This window comes from Monodon monoceros, unplaced genomic scaffold, assembly GCF_005190385.1.
Source record: "Monodon monoceros isolate NGI ecotype Baffin Bay Population unplaced genomic scaffold, NGI_Narwhal_1 Super_Scaffold_18, whole genome shotgun sequence".
NCBI lineage: Eukaryota > Metazoa > Chordata > Mammalia > Artiodactyla > Monodontidae > Monodon > Monodon monoceros.
This window is the reverse complement of record NW_021703774.1, coordinates 73260729-73288573: the sequence shown is the minus strand read 5'-3', so window position 1 is coordinate 73288573 and position 27845 is coordinate 73260729. Positions and strand designations below refer to the sequence as shown.

General features: G+C 36.4%; 1 protein-coding gene across 2 annotated transcripts in view; it reads right to left on the bottom strand.

Moving 5' to 3' along the window:
• Positions 1-27316, bottom strand: part of GOLPH3L (golgi phosphoprotein 3 like) — a 37467-nt gene extending 10151 nt beyond the window's left edge. Inside the window, exons 1-4 of one of the 2 annotated variants that reach the window (XM_029230545.1) lie at positions 27137-27316; positions 24918-25112; positions 3392-3523; positions 1819-1933 (exon numbers count right to left, since the gene is read on the bottom strand). In XM_029230545.1, coding sequence (XP_029086378.1) covers positions 1819-1933; positions 3392-3523; positions 24918-25100 — 430 coding nt within the window. In that variant the 5' untranslated portion in view covers positions 25101-25112; positions 27137-27316. The remainder of the gene's footprint in view (positions 1-1818; positions 1934-3391; positions 3524-24917; positions 25113-27136) is intronic. The other variant, XM_029230546.1, reaches the window with a different exon arrangement.
• Positions 27317-27845: the final 529 nt, after the last annotated feature.

The window sequence follows — 27845 nt, the reverse complement described above, 5'->3', positions numbered from 1 at the left end:
CAAGTGTACATCAACAGATGAAATGAACAAAATGTGGTATACACATACAGTGGAAATTCAACCATAAAAAGGAATGAGATTTTGATGTATGCTACAAAATGAATGGATCTTGAAAACATGCTTAGTGAAATAAGCCAGACATAGAAGGAGAATATTATATGATTCCACTTATATGAGTTACTTAGTACAGGCAAATTCAGAGACAGAAAGTAGATGGAATGAGGGGAGGGAGGAAGAGGGGTGTTTGCAATGATGTGAAAGCTTTGAGTGTAGAGAGAAGTGATGGTTATATAACACTGTGCCTGTATTTAATGTCACTGAATTGTACACTTATGATTAAGATAATAAATATGTATATTTTACCACAATAAAAAGTTAACTATATACCCCCCCAAAGTTAAAACATGTCCACACAAAAACCTGTCTATGAATGTTCATAGCAGCACTATTCATAATAGCCAAAAAGTGGAAATAACTCAAATGTCCATCAACTGATGAATAAGTAATTAAAGTTGTATAACCATACAATGAAACATTATTTGGCAATAAAAAGGAGTCAAATTAAAACGGGAAATTCTTGGGACTTCCCTGGTGGTCCGGTGGTTAAGACTCTGCACTTCCATTGCAGGGGGCACAAGTTTGATCCTTGGTTGGGGAACTAAGATTCTGCATGCTATGCAGTGTGGCCAAAAAAAAAAAGGGGGGGGGAAATTCTAATAAGATTGGTGGATTGTATCAATTTCAGTATCCTGGTTGTCATATTTTAAAATTTTGAGAAATGTTACCAGTGGGGGATTCTGGACAAAGCATATAAAGGGATCTTTCTGTATTATTTCTTGCAACTGCATGTGAATATACAAATGTCTCAATAAAAACTTCAGTTAAAAAAATTGTTCCAGGTCTTCCCTGGTGGCACAGTGGTTGAGAGTCCGCCTGCTGATGCAGGGGACACGGGTTCGTGCCCCGGTCCGGGAAGATCCCACATGCCGCGGAGCGGCTGGGCCTGTGAGCCATGGCCACTGAGCCTGTGCATCTGGAGCCTGTGCTCTGCAACGGGAGAGGCCGTGGCAGTGAGAGGCCCGTGTACCGCAAAAAAAAAAAAAAAAAAAAAAAACTGGTCCAGAAGGTGACACTGGCTGTGATCTCAAAGTGCCCTGTGGAATATTCTCCTAAAATATTATGCCTTAGGCTTGATTATTCATATTAAATTTTTTGAACTTGCCCTTGAGAAAAAAAGGAATGAAGTGCTAATACATGCCACAACATGGATGAACCTTGAAAATATTATCCTCAGAAGTTAGTCACAAAAAACCATAAGTTGTAAGATTTCATTTATATGGAATATCCAGAATAGGCAAATCTACAGAGATAGAACGTAGATTAGTGGTTGCCTGTAGCTGGGCAGGAGGGTTGGGGAAATGTGGGGAAAACTGCTAATGAGTATGGGGTTTATTTTGGGGATGATGAAAATGTTCTAAACTTAGGTTGTGATGATGGTTGCACAATTGTGTGAATATACTAAAATCCATTTAATTGTATACTTTAAATGGGTCATCTGTATGGGATGTGAATTATACATCAACATGGTTGTTAAAAAATTTCTTGTGAGCTTATGAGGTGGACAGAGGTAAGATGAAGCTCTGGAAAACTTTACGTACTGATTAATCATGTCTTTTTTGTCCCTCATTAGTACAGTTAAACAGTGAAGCATATATATCTTACGCAGCACCCTGATCTTCTATACTTCTTCTCCCAACCTTAAGAGTAGGATAAAAATTATAAAATGTGGGATTTTTAAATCATTCTGAGTCATCTTACCAGTGAGTAGCTCTATCCATGTTTGGACAGTTTCTGTGGGTTCAGTTGCTTTGATGTGTTTGAGAGTTTCATCCAGTAAAACATCACCCGTTGGGCTGTCTGACTTTAGTAGTACCTTTCAGAAAAGAAGAAACAAAAGACCCTGGTTGATATACTTCATTCAAATTAAAGTTATTCAATATGCTATACATATATTATTGGTTAAGTCATAGGAAATGCAAAGCAGCATAACATATTTTCTCTGTCCTCAGAAATTTAAAATCTAGTATGGGGTGATAATAGGGAGATAAAAAAACATTTGAAGTGGGCCCCAATGACAAACTGGATATAAATGATAATGGAGAAAAGATTCAATAACTCTTTGAGCCTGGAAAACCAACTTGTGAAACAATTAATAAAGATAGGAAAGTCAGGAAAAGTTGATGAAGTTTGGTTTTAACTGATATGGGATAGCCAAGTTGAAATGTCTGGACAATACTTAACTATGTTCCTGGGGGTGGAAAAAGAAGACAGGCCTAGAAATTTGGGAGTTAATATATCATGGGGGTGATAGATGAAGCTGTAAAAGTAAATGATATCTCCAAAAGTTATACAAAGTGATACAAACTGAGACTTAGATGTTAAGGAATGGAAAAGTAAAGGAAATAGGGTACAGCCAGAGAAGCAAGAGGATGTAATATAACAAAGGTCAAGAACAGATGGGACTTTCCTAGCGGTCCAGTGGTTAAGAATCTACCTTCCAATGCAGGGGATGCAGGTTTGATCCCCGGTCGTGGAACTAAGATCCCACATACTGTGGGGCAATTAAGCCCGTGCACTGCAACTACTGAGCCCACATGCCACAACTAGAGAGAAGCCCATGCGCCACAACTAGAGAAGCCCACATGCTGCAATGAGGATCCAGCATGCTGCAACTAAGACCCGACGCAGCCAAATAAAAATAAATAAATAAATATTTTTTTAAAAGAACAGAAAGTTTCAAGTAAGAGGTAGTCAAAAGTGTTGAACACCACATATAGGTTAAAAGAGAAAAATAAATTGAAGCCTGAAAATTAGCTGGTGACACCTAAGAATGTAGTTTCAGTAGACTGCTGAGTATGACAGTGAAGTTGTGAGTGGAAAAAATGAGTAGTAAGAAAATGGAGAAAGCGGTATACCTCATAGGCTAGAGAGAACTTGCAAAATGCTTGGAAGGAGGGAAATTGAATGGTTATCTGAGGATGACCAGAGTTAAGTAAAGACTGCACCTGACGCACATGTTTGCCTCTTCATATACAATACTCTATTTCATAATATTATAGGTACAGATATATAGAGAAAAATAATCAACACCATCCTAAATGTGATTTTTCTGCATAAAAATGGAAGACAAAATCATGAATTTCTTATAACTCTTTTGACCATGGATACTTGGATTTCTTTCCCTGCTACAGGATAATTAAACCTGCTAGACAATGGGACAACTGAATAAGTAATATTTATATTGTCTCACTACTCAAATCTTCCTATTCATCCAAAATGGACTGTTGCTATCTGCCCTTTCATAAGAGGATGTTCGCAGAGGACGCTCTACCTTTCTGTCTAGTAGTCGCTTCTTACGCATGGTGGGGGGTTCTAGATAGATTCGACCTCGCATGGCCAGCTCTATCAGGATGCCCCCTCGCAGGCCAGATGATATGCAGTCATTCCAGAAAGATGTGTAACCCTAGGAAAGGGGAAAAGAGAAGAGAAAGAATGTTCTGAAAGGGATATGGACTTGCGGTAAGCACCCAAAGAATGGTCCACTTTGTTGTGTGATTCATTTCACTTCACATTACATGAACTCAAGGCAACGTATAAAATAAATGAAAAATATCTTTTTAAGTCCCTTAATCTAACCCCCCTACCCCAAAGTATGACTTTCTGTCTAACTTCAAGGTCTTCGTGAATTCCTGTAGTTTGGCTGTTAGTTAACAATTGGCATGCCAAATTTTAATTTTTGAGAAGACTTTTGGTTTCTTTGAAATCTGTTTCCATGACACTCTAAATTTCAGAGTGGGATACAAATAGGTCAAGTAGAAAAATGTATAAATCATTTGAGCCTTTTACGCCTCCAAGACATGTATTATTTGCAAGCTATTTTGATGGGTGGTGTAGTCAGCTCTGCCACTGACTAGTTAAATGCCGTGGGTATGTTACTTAGCCTTTCTCAAGTGCAATGTCCTCATCTGTAAAATGGGGGCACTGATATCTATCTTTATAAGTTTATTGTGAGGAATAAGTGAGATATATACAAGAAACCATTTAGTATAGTACCTGGCATATCATAGGCACTTAAATGTTAGTTTCTCTTCCCTAGGAACTACAGGGAATACAAAGGTATATAGTTAATAGCCACTGTCTTAAGGAGCTGAAAATGTAGCTGGAAAGACCATGCAAACTCCAGGAAAATTTTCTGTGATAATATAAAATTTAAATAAAAGCTCAATCAAAAATGGAGAAGAGACAGGCATAAATCACTATAGGAAATTTGGCTTGTTTGTTTATTTATTTTTAATTAATCAATCTATTTATTTATTTATTTATTGGTGGCATTGGGTCTTCGTTGCTGCGCGCAGGCTTTCTCTAGTTGCAGCAAGCGGGGGCTGCTCTTCGTTGTGGTGTGTGGGCTTGTCATTGCAGTGGCTTCTCTTGCTGTGAAGCATGGGCTCTAGGCATGTGGGCTTCAGTAGTTGCGGCACGCAGGCTCAGTAGTTGTGGCTTGCGGGCTCTAGAATGCAGACTCAGTAGTTGTGGCTTGCAGGCTCTAGAGTGCAGACTCAGTAGTTGTGGCGCACGGGTTTAGTTGCTCCAAAGCATGTGGAATCTTCCCTGACCAGGGCTCGAACCCGTGTCCCCTGCACTGGCAGGTGGATTCTTAACCGCTGCACCACCAGGGAAGTCCCGGAAGTTTGGTTTAGATGATAGTTTTTCAAATTATAAATCACTTTTGGGCTAGAGTAGTCAGAAACTCTTATGGGACTTGAGCTAGGGTTTGAAGAATAGGTTGAATTTAGCAGAGAAGGTGGATTTTCCAGATGAAGGAAGTCATCCAAATTTTACCTATTCTTCAAAAGGGCGTTCCAAGTAAAAGTGTCAAGGAAGGAGACCTCAAATATGTTTACAGATTTAACTCAAGAACTTAAAGAGAACTCATGAGATCAAGTTGGTTGGGCTAGGCTGTGGAAAGCCTTGATGCTCTGAACTTTTTATTGAAAGGCAATATTAAATTCTGAAGGTTCTGAACGAGGAGCTATGATTAACACAAGGAAGACCCATCAGTGTTATCAGAACTGTTTAACACTCTTTAGCTATCTTTGTGTGTAGCGTTCCCTCTCATTGGAGAGAAGGTGGGTGTTATGTTGGCAGATTCTAGCATGGCTTTAAAGCATCACCAAGACTAAGTCACTAGTAATAACAGTAATGTCTAATATTTATTGAACACTTATTATGCAGTAGATTTGTGCTAAGCTTTTTTGCATGCATTATATGATTACATCTTCACAACAATCTTATAAGGGAGGTATTACTATTATCCACATTTTAAAGATGAGGAAATTAAGGCTTATGGAGGTTATGTAATCTGATAGAGGTCACAAAGCTAAGTGGTGGCAAAGAATTAAAAAACATCGTTTAAAAATTCCAGTTTTCCACTTTATTGATTTGGAAGTTGTACATTCACTTTTCTTTAGGAAGTTATTTTTGAAATTTTAACATGCATGATCATTTAAAATTCATACAAGATCGAATTTATTTTTAAAACAAATCAATATATTAATCACTCTCCTAGTTTGCCAATATTTTATCTTTTTTTTAACCTCACAAATTAGACATCATTATTAGCATCATCGTTATTTTATACAGGTAGCCCTTGTTCAGATTTACTCGGTTGCTTACCAAATTCTTTGCTGACCATTCCTTTGTGCATCTCAGACCTCCTTTCTGGTACCATTTTCCTTCCTCCTAAAGTAGAATTTCCTTAAATGGAAGTCTGTTGGAGGCAAACTCTGTTTTGTGTATATGAAATGTCTTTATTTTACCATTGTTTTTAAAATACTGCTTCTCTGGACATAAAATTCTAGGTTGATAGTTTTCTCTTTATCACATTGAAGATATTATGCCCTCCTAAATTCCACTGTTACAGTGAGAAATCTATCACTCTTATTGATTGTGGTAGGCGATTTGTCTTTTTTCTTTGGTCCTTTAAGGTCTTCTCTCTTGGTGTTTTGCAGTTTGACTACAACAAGACTGTGTGTGAACTTACACATCCTATTTGGTAATATGCTTCCTGTGTCTGTACGTTCATTTTTTTTTTTTGCGGTACGCGGGGCTCTCACTGTTGTGGCCTCTCCCGTTGCGGAGCACAGGCTCCGGACGCGCAGGCCTAGCGGCCATGGCTCACGGGCCCAGCCGCTCCGCGGCATGTGGGATCCTCCCAGACCGGGGCACAAACCCGTGTCCCCTGCATCGGCAGGCGGACTCTCAACCACTGCGCCACCAGGGAAGCCCTGTACGTTCATTTTTTACTTCTCAAAAATTCTCAATTGTTCTAAGAATTTTGGCTTTCCTTCATTTCCTTTTTCCTTTCTTTCAATCTTTCTTATTCTAACCTCCATGTCTTTTAATCTCTCCTTTATATTTTCCATTTCCTTTGTCTCTAAATTGATTTCACAAGAGTTAGTTCATATCTGGCTTCCAATTTACTCTCTCCACTTATATTTAATATGTTAAACTATCCCTGAGATTTTGATTTCAACTATTTTTCATCTCTAAAAGTTTTATTTAGTTATTTTTCACATTTGCCTGGTCATTTGTGATCATTTCTTCTTGTTCATTTTGTGATTCTTATATTTCTTTAAAAATATCATAGATACTTCATATTGGTTGATCATTTTAATATCTAAGGTCCTTTATTATTTGTTATTTCTGCTGATTCTTTCTCACGTGTATTTTTCTTTGTATGTTTGATGATATTTGATTAAGAGGTCCATATTTAATTTTTTTTGAATCTACGAGATTCTGGAGGCCTAAATTGAGGATATTTTCCTCTAGAGAGGAAGATCTGCACTTGCTTCTGCTGAGAGTAAGGCATGGTGGACTGGGAGACTGCCACACAACAGGGACCACATTTAAACCTAGCTTCTACATTTTATTTCAACCCAAAAGTTTATTCCTGACCACCTAATTCCTGAATCTCTGTACTGATCTGGTAATTTGCCCCAGAGCAATCTGGTTTTCATGTTTGTTTTTTGCTCAAGTCTAGGATTTTAATTTTGGTGTTTGTTTGGGGGCTCTGAAGATTTCCTTTCCATTCCAAAGGCCCAACAATACATTAAAAATTAAGTCTTACCACTATACTGCCAGAAGTAGAGGTCTTCTAATTCCATTTTCCCCACAGCCAGGATGATCTTTAAGCTCAAAGCTAATCATATAACTCCCTTCCCTTCTGCTTAAAAATCTTTCAAATGCTCCTCCCAGTCAAATCCAAATTTTTAAGTAATAGCTCTTAAATCAGGAGGCTGCTTACTAGTCTCTCTCTGGCTTCTTTCCCCTAGAACACTATGCCCCAGCTTTCTGGAACCATTTTAAGTACTCTTAATGCATCATTTTTGCCTACTGGCCTTTGCACACACAGTTCTCTCTGTCTAGAAGAACCAATACTCTTCTTTACTTAACTCCTCCTTGTTCTTAAGGATTGAGTACATCTTCCATGTCACCTTCTCCAACATTATCTTTCCCTCCACTCCATCCTTTGGGTTAGATTCCTCACCTGGGTGTATGTGTGTGTGTGTCTACTTCTCCCCTATCATTTATTATATCACACTGCAACCAACTGCTTGTCCTCAGTAGACTATAAATTCCTTAGGGAGAGAGTATATGACTGATATACAGTATTTCTCAATAAATGTTTTTTGAAAGCATAAATTTATGATTGAGAGTAAATATGTTAACCTGGCAGAAGGTCAGCTTGAATCATAAGCATCCCTAGACATATCCAAATTTCCTGAGGGCCTGATCTTAGACTAAAACCTGGGATTAATTCTCTCCACTGCCCGCCTCGTGGCTACTTCAGGAGTAATACTTGTAACTCCTCTTTAAGGAGGGAGTAAGCCTTTTATTTCCCAATTAATACTTGGTTTATACAAGTTAGCTGCCTCATTAAGGTTAAACTATAACTTTACTTTATAATATATAATATACTTAGGCATAACTTTTATATAATCCTGATGACTTTATGAATCTCAACAGGTGTGCAAACATTTCAGCCAGTATTAAAGCAATTAGAGGAAAGTTTTTCTTGTTTTTTCATTTCTGCCTGACCATATAACTTGTTTCAGTAACAATGATGTCAGGTTGTCAACAGAACCATAAATGAGAATCCCTGAGCCCGTGTGCCACAACTACTGAAGCCCGCACGCCTAGAGCCTGTGCTCTGCAACAAGAGAAGCCACCACAATGAGAAGCCGGCGCACTGCTAGGAAGAGTAGCCCCCACCTGCTGCAACTAGAGAAAGCCCGTGTGCAGCAATGAAGACCCAAGGCAGCCAAAAATGAATTAAAAAAAAAAAAAAAGAAGCAATGGAGACCAGGATGTATAAACTGTATGTTTTTCAATAACACCCTTTCCCATAATAGTATCTCATATTATATAAAACTCTTCAAATGTTTTTTAACTTTCTTTTTATTGAATCATATGCCATAATAGAAAAAAGTATAAAAATACACATGAAGAGTTTTAAAAATGATTATAACTGTAAGTCCATTTTGCTCTAAATATATGGAGCTGTCCTGGTAAATTCTCAAACCATCTATAATAAAGATGCTGTGTTAAAGGGCCACTGCTTTAGTATGCAGGATGATCTAGCACATGTATACTGAAATTCACCATTCAGTCATTAGATTTAATTACCAAAGGCTATATACATGAGGGAAAAGAGAAAAAGAAAAATTTTAGGATCTACTAAAAATACCAAAATTGCACACTACTTCATGACCAACAGAGACTATTGGAGGATTGGCAGAATGAGATCTTTGGATAGTAGATTTTTTGTCTTGATTATAAATGTAATAGATGATTGTCAAAAAAAAAAAGAAAAGATCATATTTTAGAAATGTATAATTTAGAAAGTAAAAGTCTCCTAAAATCTTATCACCTCCACATAACAGTTTAGTGGATATCTTCTAGATTTTACATACATAGTCTATTATATATTTGTTAATATTACATACAGAAATAAGATCATATTGAGTGGCAACTTTTCCACTTAGTCATTATTTTGGATATCTTTCCACAACACTAAACACAGAGCTACGTCAATCATTGTTATGACTGCACAGTATTGCATTTTAATTTTTATTTTTTTTAACTTTTTAAATTTTTTTTGCGGTACGCGGGCCTCTCACTGTTGTGGCCTCTCCCGCTGCGGAGCACAGGCTCCAGACGCGCAGGCTCAGCGGCCATGGCTCACGGGCCCAGCCACTCCGCGGCATGTGGGATCTTCCCAGACCAGGGCACGAACCTGTGTCCCCTGCATTGGCAGGCGGACTCTCTACCACTGCGCCACCAGGGAAGCCCAGTACTGCATTTTAGATGCACTATAGTTTTTTGTTTTTGTTTTTTTTAGTAAATTTATTTATTTATTTTTGGCTACGTTGGGTCTTTGTTGCTGCCTCTGGGCTTTCTCTAGTTGCGGTGAGCGGGGGCTACTCTTCGTTGCGGTGCGTGGGCTTCTCATTGTGGTGGCTTCTCCTGTTGGGGAGCACGGGCTCAAGGCGCACGGACTTCAGCAGTTGTGGCTCGCAGGCTCTAGAGCGCAGGCTCAGCAGTTGTGGCGCACGGGCTTAGTTGCTCCATGGTATGTGGGATCTTCCTGGACCATGGCTTGAACCTGTGTCCCCTTCATTGGCAGGCAGATTCTCAAAAACTGCTCCACGAGGGAAGCCCCTAAATGCACTATAGTTTATCTACCCAAGTCCTTACTGATGTATGTATCGGTTGTTTACAATTTTTTGCCATTATAAAAAAAATGCTATAAAGAAATTCATTTGTATGTATATTTCTGTTGAATAAATTCCTAGAAGAAATTTTTGAGTCAAGGATTATACATATAGAAATTTTTGATAATGCTATTTTATTCTTGTAAAAGGTTGGACAATAAGATTTCAATAAATTCAGACAGTCAACACTTTGCACTGAATTTCTGCCTAGTGAAGTATTCAAACCTCTTTATAGACACACCTTAAAACAACAATGAAGGTTAAAGATCTTAAAATTGCCTGCTTGGGGTAAAAAGAGGAAAGAAAGCAAAGAAACTTAAAGCATCATTAAAAGGAGTTTTAAAAAATATAGTTCGAAAATCCTTATGATAAATTTGAATGAAAAACAGGCAAATACATAATTGTATATTCAGGATTATCACAATTATGTAAAATAATGTCTACAAACCAACCAAAAAAGTGGTTTTCTAATTTTTCCAAATTATCTACACTGAAAAAAAAATCTTTCTCCCCGACCAAATCTGAAGATTCAACATAAAAATTGCTTCACTTTCCACGAGAGAAAGAATTTTACTGTGTCTTCTTGAAGCCTTTTCTATATGCGCAGTTCCAAAGCCCAATGTCTGCATGATGATCTCCAGTGTTATCAAAAATTATACAAGAAAAAAAAAAGTTTTACAAGCAAAATGAATTTTATTTCATTTTTTTCCTCTAAAAAATTCCTTTAAGAAGAGTTAATTTACTATTTTCCTTTGAAGTGCTCTATAAAAAGAGTGGCTTCCAGGATTTGATCTAAATTCCTCTTTTATAAATTAATGTGATTCATTCTAACTCCAATTAATATTTCTATGTCCACAGAGCCAAAAGAGACATTTTATTTATTTATTTTTATTGGAGTATAGTTGCTTTACAATATTGTATTAGCTTATACTGTTCAGCAAAGTGAATCAGCTATACGTATACATATATCCCCTCTTTTTTTTTGGATTTCCTTCTCATTTAGGTCACCACAGAGCACTGAGTAGAGTTCCCTGTGCTACACTATATGTCAATCCCAATCTCCCAATTCATCCCCCCACCTTCCACCTTGGTATCCATACATTTGTTCTCTAGGTCTGTGTCTCTATTTCTGCTTTGTAAATAAGATCATCTATACCACTTTTTTCAGATTCCAAATACATGCATTAATATATGATATTTGTTTTTCTCTTTCTGACTTACTTCACTGTGTATGACAGTCACTAGGTCCATCCATGTCAAAAGAGACATTTTAGAAAAGAGATTAAGCATTAATAAAAGCTCACTCTGCTTAATCATAATGGAGAATAAGGAACTGTGACCTGGGTGTTATTCTGGTTAACAGATGATTTCAGCATGATTGGGAAGAATGGATTATAAACCTAGACAAATGGATACAATTTCTCAAGCTGCGAAAGCCAGGAATCCTAATCACTAGGCCATCAGGGAACTCTCCCTGCGCCCTTTTTAAAATAAAAACCACTATCAAAAGTTCAGAAAATAAAAACAACATGGAAATGCCTTGTCAGTGAAAAGGAAATACAAAACAAAGGAAAGCAACTGGTAATCTTTGAATATTCCTACATAAGCTTTAAATCTCATTTTGGCCAGTAAAACTGTCCTCAATTTTTTATTCTAAAAAATGTTTAAATGATTGTTAGCACCAAAAACAGTAACAGTAACTTACATGCCTTTCTTTTCCCACAATCTGTTACTTATGAGAAAATGGAATTTTCATTGCTACACACCATCCAAAGAAAGTTGAAAAGGGGGAGTAAAAAATCTGAAAATGTGTCTAAGGTGCTAAATCTACTTCCCTACAACTCCTCAAATGATTTAAAATAGATTTAGAAACACATAAAGGCATTTATGGTATGTTCAAACCTCAGAAGAGCCAAGCTAGGTAAATGCAGATATATCTTTTGTCTTCAAATAGATCTTTTCTCCCTGATTAAAAAGTAATATACATATATTTTAGAAAATATGGAAAGAAAAAAATCATAAAAAATAAAATAAAAATTGCTCATAATTCTATCATCCTATTATCATTTTGGTATATGTAAAACCAGATTTTTCTTTATATATGCAATACACATATCTTCTCTCATACCCACCAATTTTCCCATCTGCTTCTCCCCCCACCCCAGTTGTGGGGCTTCCCTTCATAGAACAGCTTTGTGTAAATTATGGAACAGAACATATACATTATAAATTTTCATAAAATATTGGGAAGTAGAAGTAAAAGAAACTGTGAGAGAGGTAATTTCTTAATCTTTCATAACAGGGAGTCAATAGGATATTGCCTAAATTGGAATCATGTGGTTTAAGAAAACATGACCCCAACACCATTTTCTAAACACATTTTTGGTTTAACATTTCCAAACATACACAAACTATAGAGATTATTAACCTCTATGTATCCATCATCTAGCTTCAATAGCTACCAGTACAATCTTTCATCTATACCTCTCACCCCAACTCCAGATTATTTCAGTGCAAATCCCAGCTGCTGTAACATATCATCCATAAAATATTACAATACTTTCCCCAAGAGATGAAGGGAAAAAAATGCAATACTTCACACCTAAAAAAAATTAATAGGGGCTTCCCTGGTGGCGCAGTGGTTGAGAGTCCGCCTGCCGATGCAGGGGACACGGGTTTGTGCCCCGGTCCGGGAAGATCCCACATGCCGCGGAGCGGCTGGGCCCGTGAGCCATGGCCGCTGAGCCTGCGCATCTGGGGCCTGTGCTCCGCAACGGGAGAGGCCACAACAGTGAGAGGCCCATGTACCGCCAAAAAAAAAAAAAAAAACTTATAATTCCTTAATATTATCAAGTATTCAGTAAGCATTCAAATTCCATCAATTATTTAATGCATTTTTAGAATACCTGGTTTGTTTGAACTAGGAGCCAAACAAGGTCCACACATAGTCTTATTTTTTTCATAAGCTCTTTTTTAACCTTAGTGGGGCCTTTTAGTAAATGATATCTTGTTTTGAAGAAAAGCAATATTCAGTTTAGCCTCAATTTCCCTTTTATGTCAAATTCAAGTAACATTACACTCAACATTTTTAAAAAATGGAGTAAATCATACTACATGTGCTATTTTTTTTTTTTTTTTTGCGATACGCAGGCCTCTCACTGTTGTGGCTTCTCCCGTTGCAGAGCACAGGCTCCAGACGCACAGGCTCAGCGGCCATGGCTCACGGGCCCAGCCACTCCGAGGCACGTGGGATTCTCCCGCACCGGGGCACGAACCCGCGTCCCCTGCATCAGCAGGCGGACTCCCAACCACTGCGCCACCAGGGAAGCCCTACATGTGCTATTTTTAAAGTAAAATGTAATAAATATAATTTTACTTAAATTTAACATAAAAAGAAAATGAACTGAAACTGAAGGAATTACTGAACTTCAAACATTTCCTTATTACATGAGATTTTCCTAAAAGACTCATTTCTAAGGTTAAGAAAATAGATTAAGAGGTTGAGTTTTTTGTTTAAAGTAAATGTTTCAATATTAGACAACATCTAATTGACTTCTCACTATAAAAAATAAAAGTTAATATTTCTCCTATGCTTTCTCCCATCTTTATTCCTTTACTTCCCAATTTTTAAATTATAAATTTATATGGCTATTATTATTTTTTATTGATATAATTGACATATAACTTCATATTAGTTTCAGGTGTACAACATGATTCTATATATGTATATATTGTGAAATGATCCTCACAATAAATCTACTTAACATCCATCATCAAACATAGTTAATTACAAATTTTTTCTTGTGATGAGAACTTTTAATATCTACTCTCTCAGCAACTTTAATATATACAATACAGTATTATTAACTATAGGTATCATGCCAAAGATTACATCTCCAGGACTTATTTATTTTATAACTGGAAGCTTGTACCTTTTTGATTACCTTCATTCATTTCACCTACCCACCCCCATCCCTACCTCTGGCAACCATCAATCTGTGCTATGTGTCTATGTGTTGTTTTTTTTAATTCTTCATATAAGTGAGATCATACAGTATCTTTTGACTGACTTATTTCAATTCAGTTTGGTTATTATTTATTGAGTATTTATATGTGTCAGGCTGATTTAAACATTTTATAGAAGTCATTTAATTCTTACAATAGCACCATGAAGTCAATATTATTATCTCTATAAAATGAGTATAAGGAAATAATGTGGAAACCGAGGCCAAGTCAAATATTTAGTAAGTGGTAGACTTTGCATTTTAATGTAGCTATGTCTGCTTCCAAAGCCTGTGTTTTGTTTTTTTTTTTAAATAAATTTATTTATTTATTTTTGGCCACATTGGGTCTTCGTTGCTGCATGCAGGCTTTCTCTAGTTGCAGCGAGTGGGGGCTACTACTCTTCGTTGTGGTGCATGGGCTTCTCATTGAAGTGGCTTCTCTTGCTGTGGAGCACAGGCTCCAGGCATGCGGGCTCAGTAGTTGTGGTGTGTGGGCTCAGTAGTTGTGGCTCGTGGGCTCTAGAGCACAGGCTCAGTAGTTGTAGCGCACGGGCTTAGTTGCCCCGCGGCATGTGGGATCTTCCCGGACCAGGGCTCGAACCCCTGTCCCCTGCACTGGCAGGCGGATTCTTAACCACTGCACCACCAGGGAAGCCCCCAAAGCCTGTGTCTTTAAACACTGCCTATAAGAAAATTAGAAAATGCAGTAACTAAGCACATTGAGATGTATGATAAATGCAAGGGAATTTAGAGAATGCAAAGATCACTTTGATTTGTGATAGGCTTTGAAAGGAAATGTAGAATTTAAATTAAAACAAACTATGGGGATGGTAACATGGTAGGAATATATAAAAAACAAATGTGGGGATTCTGGGAAGTTGCAGAGTAGGAAGCACCAGAAATTTGTCTTCCCACCTAGACAACAACTGTATCAGTAGACTCTGTCTGACATAACTATTTCGGAACTCTGGAGGCTATTGAAGGCTTGCAACTTCCAGGGGAAGACGTGGATCATAAATTACAGTTAATTCCAATTTCAAATCTTAGTTTAGCAGAGGCTACCCATCTCCCATTCCCTCACCCCATGGCAGGCAGCCATGCATGTGTTCTTAGAGCAGCTTACATGCCCCTTACTAGGAGTTAGCGTGGGCAATAAGGACTCTGTCCTCCAAATATCAGATATCAGGGATCTGCATTCTGATCATGGAGGTACAGACACAGAGGCCATTATTGTAACCTCCCTGGTTTGCTGCAAGCCTTTCCCCTTCTGGTGACTTCCAGGTGATTTAAAGGGCTTATGCCTTTTCCCTCCTCTTCATTTTCCTTTCCCCTCTTTTTGGAGCCAGATACCAAAGACTAGGACATTCAAAAGTAACTACATACACAGGGGAAATTAGAAGGTTATTGTAGATGCCCAAGGAAAGGCACAGGCTCAGAAAAGACTTGAGAAGACCTTAATTTTACACTTTAGGCTGATCCTCAGCACAAAAATAGCCTACAACAATTAAAAAAAAAAAAAAGCATTACACCACACACAAAAATCAACTCAAAATGGATTAAAGACTTGACCGTAACTTCTCAAACAGTAAAACTACAAGAAGAAAGCAGAGGGTAAGCTCCTTGACATTGGTCTTGGCAATGTTTTTTTTGGACTTGACACCAAAAGTACAAGCAACAAAAGCAAAAAAATCAACAAGTAGAACTACATCAAACTAAAAAGCTTCTGCACAGCAAAGGAAACCATCAATAAAATGAAAAAGCAACACATGGAATGGGAGAAAATATTTACAAACCACATATCCAATAAGTGATTAATATCTAAAATACACAAGGAACACACATATTAATAACTCAACAGCAAAAAACCAAATACCCAATTTAAAAATGGGCAAAGGACCGGAACAGACATTTTTCCAAAGAAAACATATAAGTGACCAACAGGTATAGGAAAAGGTGCTCAACATCACTAATCATCAGGGAAATACAAATCAAAACCACAATAAGATAATGCTTCATACCTGTTAGGATGGTATTATCAAAAAGATAAGAGATAACAAATGCTAGCAAGAATGTGGATAAAAGGGAAACTTTGTACACTTGGTGGGAATGTAAACTGGTATAGCCACTATGGAAAACAATATGGAGGTTTCTCAAGAAATTAAAAATAGAACTACCATATGATCTAACAACCCCGTTTCTGGGTGTACATCCAAAGGAAAAAAATCATTATTTCAAAGAGATATCTGTATTGTCATGTTTATTGCAGCACTTTTCACAGTAGCCAAAGTATAGAAACAATATAAGTATCCATCAATGGATAAATGGATCAAGAAAAAAAATTTTACTCAGTCTTTAAAAAGACAGAAATCCTGTCATTGTGACAACATGGAAGAATCTGGAGGGCATTATGCACTGGAGATATTTCACCTGGAGGTGAAATAAGCCAGAAAGAAAGACAAACATTGCATAGTATCACTTAATGTAAAATCTAAAAAAACTGAGCTCCTAGAAACAGAAAGTAGAAAAATGTTTGCTAGGGACTGGGGGGTGGGAGGAAATAGGGAGAGGTTGGTAAAAGGGTACAAACTTTCAGTTACACGATGAATAAGGTTTGAGGGTCTAATGTACAACGTGGTGACGATAGTTGATAACCCTGTATTGCTACCTACTTTTTTTTTTTTTAAGTAGAGTTGATTTACAATATTGTGTTAGTTTCAGGTATACAACAAAGTGATTCGGTTAGATAGATTGATATAGGTAGATATATTCTTTTTTTCTGATTCTTTCCTATTATAGGTTATTACAGATGCTGAATATAGTTCCCTGCACTGTTACAGTAAATACTTGTTTATTTTATATATGGTGATGTGTATCTGATAACACTGTATTGTACAATTGAAATCTGCTAAGAGAATAGATCATAAATGTTCTCTCTCACACACACACAAAGGTAAATATATGTTAGGTGATGGATGTGTTAATTAACATGATGGGGGGAATCTTATCGCAGTGTATACATATATCAAATCATCATGTTGTATACTTTAAATATTTTACAATTTTGTCAGTTATACCTAAATAAATCTGAAGAAATAAAAAAACCCAGCAAACTCTGGGTAAGGGGCATAATCTGATTTCCAGAGTTACCATATCATTAGATTCAAATGTCTAATTTTCAGTCAAAAAAATCATAAGACGGGCTTCCCTGGTGGCACAGTGGTTGAGAGCCCCCCTGCCGATGCAGAGGACGCGGGTTTGTGCCCCGGTTCGGGAGGATCCTGCATGCCACGGAGCGGCTGGGCCTGTGAGCCATGGCCGCTGGGCCTGCGCGTCCGGGGCCTGTGCTCCGCAACAGGAGAGGCCACAGTGGTGAGAGGCCCGCGTACCGCAAAAAAAAAAAAAAAAAAACATAAGACATATAAACAGTTCAGTATGCTGACTCAAAGGAAAAAAAAAAAGACAGAAACTGCCCAGAAAGACCAGATGGCAGACCTAGTAGACAAAGACTTTAAAACAACTATCTTAAAGATTCCCAAAGAACTAAAGGAAGATGTGGAGAAAGTCAGGAAAATGATGTATGAACAAAATGGAAATATCAGTAAAGAGGTTGAAAACTTAAAAAGAAATCAAAAAGGAATTCTAGAGCTGAAAGTATAATAACTGAAATTAAAAAATTTACTAGAGGGATTCAAAGGCAGATTTGAGCAGACAAAAGAATTAACAAACTTGGAGACAGGACAAATTGAAATTATTGAGTCTGAGGAACAGAAAGAAAAAAGATTGAAGAATAATGAACAGATCCTAGGGAACTGTGGGATATCAACAAAAGTGAAACAACGTATCCATTTTGGGCCTTCCAGAAGAGAAAGCAAAAGGGGCAGAGAGATTATTTGAAGAAATAATGGCCAAAAACTTCCCAAGTTTGATGAAAGATATACATATAAATATCCAAAAGCTCAATGAACTCCAAATAGGATGAACTCAAAGACACACACACTGAGTCACATTAAAATCAAACTGTTGAAAGTCAAAGACAAAGAGAGACCTTGAAAGCAACAGAAGATAAGCCACTTGTCCCATATGAGAGATGCTCAATAAGATTATCAACAAATTTCTCATCAGAAACGTTGGAGGCCAGAAGACAATGAGCTGATATATTCAAAGTGCTAAAAGAAAAAAAAACAACAAACCTGTCAACCATGAATTCTATATCTGGCAAAACTATCTTTCAAAAGTGAAGGAGAAATTAAGACATTCCCAGATAAACAAAAGCTCAGGGAGTCTTTACCACTAGGCCTGTCCTGCAAGAAATGCTAAAGAGAGTCCTACAGGTAGAAATGAAAGGACACTGGACAGTAACCCAAAGAAGTATGAAGAAATAAAGATGTCAGTAAAGGTAAACATATGGGCAATTACAAAAGCTAATATTATAGTAAAAATGGTTTGTACTCCATTTTTTGTTTTCTACATGATTTAAGAGACTAATACACTTTATTATTTTTTTTCCCAATGAGGTATATACTTTCTTTTTTTTGAGACTAATACACTTTCAAACATTAGTCTAAAAATGAGTATTAGTGTAACTTTGGTTTGTTACTCTACATTCTGTTTTGTACATAATTTAAGAGACTAATGCATCATAATTAGTTTAACTTTTGGGGCACAAAATGTATAAAGATGTAATTCTGTAACATCAAGAACTAAAAGGGGTGGGATAGAGCTATACAGAAGCAGAGTTTTCCTATTTTATTCAAGTTAAGTTGGTATAAATTCAAATTAAAGTGTTATAACTTTAGGATGTTAAATGTAGTCCCCATGGCAACAACAAAGAAAATAGTTACAGAATATACAGAAAAGGAAATGAGAAGAGAATTAAAACATTTCAGTATATTTATGTTTGGTTTGAACATAAATTCCACAATTTATTGGCCAGTTTAACTTTGACTCCCATAAAGAGAGGATAATATTTGCCTTACAGGATCAAGCAAGAGAAAGTGCAAAATGTTTTGAAAGCTTTATGTTATACTAATAAAATATGAAGAGGGAGACAAAAGAGATGAAATGGCTCCCATCAAGTTTACAGAGTCAGTGGTTACTGCCAGAAGTCCAAATTTAAGTGGGTGGGTTTTGTCTTAATATCAATACCAGATATTTTAGAAGACAACAGTGTGCCACTGGTGGTTGGGGGAGCATAGAGAGAGGCAGGCTCTCAATGAAAACAGCTTAAACTATATTTTCCTACTGTTAAAATAGGACATTGGTCTCCCAGTTTATTTCCTTTTGTACCAAAAGTAAATAATTCTTTGTGGTTATATGACTAGATATAATTTTTAAAAAGCAAAACAAAAGTTTTTCTTTTTTAATAACAGCCTGTGTTAATAAAAACCACAAAACCTGACAAACGAGTCTTTCTGATACACTTGCCCTATTCACAATGGCAATACTAGTGACGAGATTTATTGTTCATTTTGTGCTATCAGGAAACTAAAAGACCAGGTCGTGACCTAAATTATAAATTACACTTTTAATCTTTTGATTTTAATAAAATGTTTTAGAACTGAGCAACTTTCAAAGAGGAGCAATTTTCTCCCTCTATAGCCATTCATCCACAAGTTGTTTACTGACTTATTGTGACTGATTTTTTTTAACTTACTGATTGTTCACTGAGATTTTTTTACCAGCTTTAAAAATGTTTGCACTTCCAATCTCCCATTGCTAATAAATTACAATGAGTAAATTATAACTGATGAAGGATCATTAGTAAGCTTGAAAAGCTTAGCATTAACATATTTTATAATTTAAAATGAAAGTTTTATTCAGTTTATCATTTTTATATACGTATGAAGAGTGACATTGTTTGAAAGAACATAATTAGTAAGTACAAGAATATTGTTAGCAGCACTATTCATAATGGACTCCTGAATGTCCATCTACCAGTAGAATGAATGGTCATATATTCATATAATGAAATACTATCTTGCAATAAACTGAATTAAATTATATGCAACAACATGGATGAATTTCAAACATATTGGACAAAAGACTACATGACAGTAGTAATCCCAAAACATAAAGTTTAAAAACAGGCAAAACTAAAATATATTGTTTAGGGATATATACACATGTTAAAACTACAGGGAGGTAGGACAGCATGTGATTAGGGAAGGGCACAAGATGATGCCTCCAGGATTCTTTTAATGTTCTATTGATGGTGGTTCCACGAGTGTTTGCTTTAAAATTCCTTGTAAAATTTTACATATGTGTTTTATACACTTTTTTGAATGTGCTATATTTCACAATTTTTGAAAAGTTAAACAATAAAACACAAAACTGGATGTCCAGCTCTGGTACTTGTTTCAAAACATCTGAGTTCATTTAAAGGAGATGGGATTTTTTTCAAATATTTGTGATTTTTCTAGCTGCAAACCACTGAAATTATTACAAACATCCAGCTCATGTTCTTTTTTCCTAGAAACTGTCTCTCTTCACAGACTAACTCTTGCTTATCTTCAGAATTCAGGTTAAGAGTTATCCCCTCCCAGAAGTCTTTCCCAGTATATCTTCTCCTTCCCTCTCCCACCTACTACTTTCTACACCCATCCAAGTTAGATGTCTTTCTTTGTTCCCTCAGTACTCAGAACATAGTTATGCATATATCGCACTGTACTCCAACAGTCCACTGACTTTCCTGACCCCCTCCTAACTTCTCCAGCCATCCCCAGGCAACTAGACTATAAGTAATCTCAAAAGCAGGGACTATTGTTTTTGTTCTCTTCTAATATTCAGCACTTGACATATATGAGGCATTCAATAAATTTTTGGTGACTAAACGAATGAAAATATATTTCCCTAATACCAATGAACAATACTTCTTGTCGATTTTTACTCCAGTGACATGAGAAATATGGTGAAAAGCTTTTATGTCACAGTGCTTAGTAAGCACTCAATAAATGGCATTATTAAGCAAGAGCTTTGCAAGGAAGGGAAGAGGGTTAAAAAACACTATCCAAATTTAAAAGATTATGGCCAAAAGTCAAAAGTATTAGTAGGTTCACTCCTCTTACAGGTAACTTAATTATAAAGATTTTCATAAAGAAGTTTTAAATATATTAGTAATTTAATTAAAGCATTAACTGTCCATGAATCAATACAAATATCTATATCAAAACTCTTAACAAAGGCAATAATGACAAATAAACAGGATCTTGATTTCAACAGGAAATAAATCTATTTTATTTTGGTCAGGCTGGTGGTCAAGTTTAATTTTCTCAGTTGAGGTCAGTGTTATTGAACTGAGGTAACATCTAATTTTAAACGTATTTGAAAGGTTAGACTCTTCAACATAAAAATTTCTTGATTATTTCACAAGACAATGAAGCTTAATATTTTAAACTAGTCTGTGGCAGCTACTACTCAGAAGACTCTTAAGAAAGGATGACAGTAATATTTCACAAGCAATCTGACTATATGACCTGCTGTCATTTTTTTCTAGGTCTACAATTCTTGAAATATTAGTCTCATTATGTTATTTTTTACATATAGGCTTTTTAAAACATAATTTAAAAAATTATAGCATTAGGTTCTATACTTTAAACTTTACGAAACTCTTCAGCAAAAGTTAACTTTGAGACATTGGGATGCAAAGTTTAACATCTGGCAATTTTTTTTTTGACATGTCACAAATAAACCATGAAAAAACAAGAAATTACATACATACCAAAACATATACTCACAAAGAACACAGAGCAAAAATATCCTTCAATTGTACACAAAAATGAAATGGACGTTGCTGTTTTCATCAGGCTGATCCTCTTTTACTTAAAGGAAAGAGTCTAAGTCTCGCCTGGCACTTAAAATCATTCCTACTCTGATCTGAGTCTAATTTGTCAATTCTGAATCTCATGGTTTTCTAAAAACACCATCTACTTCAGTCATACTGGTACTCAATTATCTCCCAAATTCATCAAGCTCATGAAACCTTTGCTCACTCATCCAGAATGTGTTCCCTTCCCTTCTTCCATTTATGTAAATCCTATCCATTCTTACAGGCCCAGCTGGTTTTACTGCCTTCTGTTCTTCCCCAGATTATTTCCACTTATGATGATCTCTCCTCTCTCCAACTTCCTCTGCTCTCACTGTTCTAACTTGGAAACACTTGCTGTTTTTTAGTTGTCGTTTACTTCTTTAAAAATCTTTTGAATTGTGAAATATAATGCACACACAGAAGAGTACACAAAAGTGAAAAGCTCAGTGATTTATCCCCAAGTGCATATCCATGAAACGTTCCCCAAGTAGAGAAATAGAAAACTGTTAGCACCCAGAAACCCCTTCATGCTCTTGTCTAATCACTAAAACTCCCCTCCTCCCCTGCTCCTCACTACCCTAACAACTATGGTAATCCCCTTCTTGCTTTTCTGTATGTTTTACCACCTAAATATGCAATCCCAGATACCATAGTTTAGTTTTTTGAATTTTATATACACATAATCATACAATATGTATTCTTTTGTGTCTGGCTTCCTTTGTTGAACATATATGAGAATCATACATGTTTTGTAACAATGTTCATTTTCATTCTATATAAAAATATATTTATACTCATTTAAATAAATGAATGATTCATTTTTATCCACTCTTCTGTTGATGGAGTTTTGGGTTACTTATTTTTTTTTTTTTGGGTTACTTAATTTTTAAAAAGACGTATTATTTGTTTCCCCAGCTAGAATGCAAGTTTCTTGAGGACAGGGACAATATATTATACTATTTTATATTTACCTTAGTATTTGTATAATGCTAAGCACATTAAACATTGATTAAATAAATCAACAAGTGGTTTGAGAGATAAGAAGAAAATAAGTTGAGCTGGAAATCAATGTAGTATTTTTTAGAGAAAGTTATGTAGCTGGCATTTTGGAACAACTATTACTACTTTAATAAATCAGAAGGTTTGACCTCTCCTATTTATGTACGCCTAAGGATTTATCATTTCTCATTCTTTCTGAGCCAACTGAAAGTTAAAAACTTAATTTATCAGCTATCCAAAAATAAAATTCAAACAATTCAAAAGGTGGATATTATCTGCCCATCTTTATACAGTATTTCACCAATATGTTGAATATGCACTATGATCATAGCGCTAAACAAGCTCCTTTATTTTTTTATCCTATTTCCTTAAGTTTATATTAACTATTGTAAATTTAGAAACACACAAAGACAAGTCCAAAGGCAGTTTTGCTACAGAACAGAAGCAAAAATTCTAGTACCTAGGTTCAGCAGGAAATTAATCATTCCTATTCAAAACTAAAACAAACAAAACAGCTTTTTAGATCTAATATGCTCTTCTGTTTTAGTGATTGAATGTTTCCTAGGCACCGTGTAAACATCTCAAAATAGTATTTATACCACCTAATCTTCAGACCTACTCTGACTTTCTCTTAGAGAGTCAGTTTTGCTTTTTCATTTATTTGACTTTTATAAAACTAGACCCTCACCAACTTTCTCAGCAAACAGGAATATATTCTTCCGGGCAAGATTTTATGATATATTTGCATCTTGGCCAAGTACACATGGGCATGTCTCTAACGTTAGTTTTAATAATACACAGGCTATAACAAGTCTTTTAATTTCTGTTCAAGTTGGTAATTTGACATGACAAAAATCAGAGAAGGGAAAAGTGGTAAAGAAAAACTAAACTAAACTAAAATAAGGGTATTCTCAAGTTGAGGAGTCAATGTAGAAAAGAACAGATATTACTAGATGTATGTAACCAATTCATTTCTAAGAACAACAATCAAAGCCACATTTAGTATTTTTTTAATATAAAGTAACATTTTAATTTGATAAGTTTTCAAAACTGAGGCCAATAATAAATATGCCTCTTTTTGTACTCACCAAAGTCTTCTTAACAAGGAAGTAGATTATTTAAAATATTATTTGTATATCCTTTTTTTTTTTTGGCTGCACTGCACAGCATGTGAGATCTTAGTTCCCCAACCAGGGATCAAACCCTCGCCCCCTACTTTGGAAGCGCGGAGTCTTAACCACTGGACCACCAGGGAAGCCTCTATTTGTATATTTTTATAACCTCTTCATTAGCGAAGAAAGTGATGGGAAAACACAATAAAAAGTTAAATTACAAGTGAAGGATAATGTATACTACTAATAGAAAAGCCAAGAAAATATTTGGTTGTATCACAAGATTTGCTATCTCGACTAATTTCATTATAAAATAGATGTTCTGTTAATAAGGGAAAAATTAGAAAAAAGGGAAAGCTGTAATTAATTTTAAAACATTTTCTAAAATAATCCTCATCAATTGTTGATATTTAACTTCTAAAAATCCACAGAATAGAGGGACTTCCCTGGTGGTCCAGTGGTTAAGACTCCTTGCTCCCAGTGCAAGGGGTCCAGGTTCCTGGTCAGAGAACTAGATCCCACAGGCCACAACTAAGGTTTTCATGCTGCAATTAAAGATCCCACGTGCCATCAACTAAAGATCCTGCACGCGGCAACAAAGATCCCACATGCTGCAGCTAAGACCCGGCGCAGCCAAATAAATAAATAAATATTTTTTTAAAAAATAGCTGTTCTGCTTGTCCAAAACCACTAATAAAAATAAAGATACACAGAATAGAAGTTATTCTTCTGTATTATAAGAAACCAACCCCTGTTTATTTTTGTAAGACAGCTAATCATACATGTTCCTTGTCTTCTCATTTAAAAGACTTTTCTCCCCAAAGCTCAAGAAGACTTCAATGTGTGAGCCCTCTTTCTTAGTTTAATAAGAGGTTATTTCACCATCAATCTCACTTGGGAAACTACAAGTACAAACACTTTATACTGTGTTACATCTTCTAAAATTCTGGAGTAATTTTTTAATTAAATTATACTTCAAGAATTATACTTCTGGCTTTTACCCTCCAAGTATCAACCATCCTCCCAAACTCCCCCATCCCCCAGATGGCTGAAGCACAATTCTAAGGCCAATTTAGTATTAATGAAAATATTTTATCAGATTACTTCCTAAAAACATTCCAATATTTAAGTCTTTGAGACAGCCTAGCAAATCCAATTGCATTACCTCTTTATCTTTTAGTCCCAGGAGCAATACTTCTTCCATAAGCGTGAGGCGGATATCCTTAGAGTCTTCAGTGTCCTCATTGTCTTGACTTCTGTCTTGATTAGTGTCTTCCTCACTTTCCACCTTCTTTTCAGAGTTCTTCCCTCCTTCTGTACGACGGGCCCGGTGAGTTAAAGTGGTCATTCTTACCTGTCTCTGGAGGGGGTGATGAAAAAATATCTATATGTGTGCTTATGTAAATAAACATCTAGATATTCATACATGCATACTAAAAATATATACAGGTAAGAAATATTTACAAACTTAAATAAAGAAAGGAAAGAGTAATTACCAGAAAAAATTAGGTGGATAACAATATCTTTTCCAAAGTACAATAGGTTGAACTCCACTGGAGGCATTGACAAGAAATCAAATCATTAATTCTAAAGACCAGTAGAAAGGACCAACTTTTTTTTTTCTTTTTTTGTGGTACGCGGGCCTCTCACTGTTGTGGCCTCTCCCGTTGCGGAGCACAGGCTCCGGATGCACAGGCTCAGCGGCCATGGCTCACGGGCCCAGCCGCTCCACGGCATGTGGGATCTTCCCGGACCGGGGCACGAACCCGTGTCCCCTGCATCGGCAGGTGGACTCTCAACCACTGCGCCGCAAGGGAAGCCCAGGACCGACTTTTAAGCCTGCTGATTTCTTGTGCATAACCTAATCACATAATCATTGTGATTCCTTTCACAAAATGGATTCTCCCCAAGTTAAATAATATGGAACAGCAAAAAATTGTGAGCATCCAGCTCCGAAGAGCACACAGTAATTTATGTGCAATTTCTATAAATATTCAACAGTTCATTATAAAACACACAAAAAAATAGTAAAAAAAAAATTAAGAAAAACTAAATAGAAATATATGTTCTAATATTTCCTTCCCAAACCCTAATGACTCATTTCATGCATTCACTTTGGAGATTACCAGTCTAGAGAATAACACTCAGAAGATCATGTGTAGTAGTTCCATATGGCTAGAAAACTTTCATCTCTATCCCTAGGCTAGCCACCTTGCAAATACACAAACAGCTGACAACAAAAAGCACTGGCAAGAGAATGTTAAAAGATTAGCAGATTCTTTCTCAAGTACAAAAAAAATCAGAGCACAAGCCCTTTTATACCATGCACTATAGTTGTTTTAAAAATCTACAGTCAAGAGAAATTGCACTACCATGTGTGATAAAGTTTAAAGTTAGCATACTTTAGATATATCTAAATGTCAGTTTTTAAGATGAAATACAATAAATATTTTAAATCAGCAATTACTGAAAATAGCTTTTTCAAGATCAAAAGAATGCATTCAAGAGACTGGATCCCATTCTATCTTCTAGCAATATCTTCCATTACTCCCAATTATGTACTGTTAAACCATTTCTCAAACATGTCCATGCCTTCCACCTCTCTCCTTTGTACAGGCTGGAGTTCTCTCCCTTTTCCCTTCCTTTCTAAATTCTACACATTCTTCAAAGTCCTATTGAGGACCCACTGTAAAGCCTTCAGTGAATCTGCTTCTCCATTACCCCTATGTCCCATAGCCAGAATAGGTCTCTCCTCAGCTGTACTTTCACACAACTTTATTTATACTTACTTCCTTTAAAGTATTTATTATAGTCTTTCTTTTGGTATGGCTGTCTCTCAACTGTAAACTTCTTGAGGGCAGGGATATTGTCTTCTTGGGTTTTTATATTCTCCATAGCAACTAGCACAATGTCTTTAACGTTGTAACTGCTCGATAAATATATACTGATTAAAATGAATACTCAGAAATGCATGTAAACGTTTAAAAAAGAAATACAAATGAAGTGACTTACAAAAGATTCTTTGTACAAGGCTATATTTCAAATAATTCTTGGCGGGAGGTGGGAAGAAGAGTGAAAGAAGAAGAGAAGCATGAAATAAATGCTTAAAGGCACTAACCCTATCTGGCACGGTGAATAGAGCTCATATCCTAATCCAATCCAAGAAACTTTAAATCTTCAGGGCAAAAAAATAATGGGGCATTTTCTTTGAAAAATTAATCGCCCTTGGACATTTACTAGTTAAAGACCCTATTTGAAAAAAAAAACCCAAGGGCCCCAAAATTAAATAAATAAAAACCTCCCTCTCCCCACAAAATGAAAAATTTGGAGGTTTTTTTTTTTTTCGACGTTAGAAAATGTATTGATATTTCCCCCGTTGCTTACCTGACGTTATTTCCTGGGTTACGGCCAAACTCAGGCTGCAGCTTGCGCTCTATTTCAGGGGGACACCTGTCCCCACCCCCACCCCCCACCCCCGTCCGAGTAGGTGAAAAACTTCTCAGCCACGCAGAGAGAACAAACTTCCTGATCCTTCGATGCACAGAAGGAATAACACATCAGCTTCCTCAGGATCACTAGGCAACCTACCTTGGTTTCTTCATTGGACCAATCAGAAACCTCCAAGGTTGAGTTCAGCCAATCGGAGCTTACGAGGGGAGGCTCTCCCCCCGCCCGGCTATTGCGTTGCGATCCAGACAAACACCACCAAAAGGAGGCAGGTTTGGGCTCAACCTGACAGCTGGTCAACCCAATGAAGGAACCTTGGTAGAGAAAGGAAAGAGGGCTGCGCTCCCCACCCGCCATTAAACCGGCCAATCAAAGCGTTCGGTGAGCTATCACCAGCTGCCGATCTACAAAGGTTTCTGTTGGTCAACCTCAGTGTAGCAGGTGTGTTACTGTAGCAGTGTATACTGTACTGTGACAATTAGGTGAGATGGGTTGGGATCCAATAAAGCTAAGAATACATAAACATTTAAAAATTGGTTGTTTTCGACAGTTAGCTTATCCCTAACTTTCCTGTTGCAGAAAAAACCGATCTGGGTCAGTTTGTGGACGTTTACTTGGTTTACATTAAACAGAATAGGCACATTTC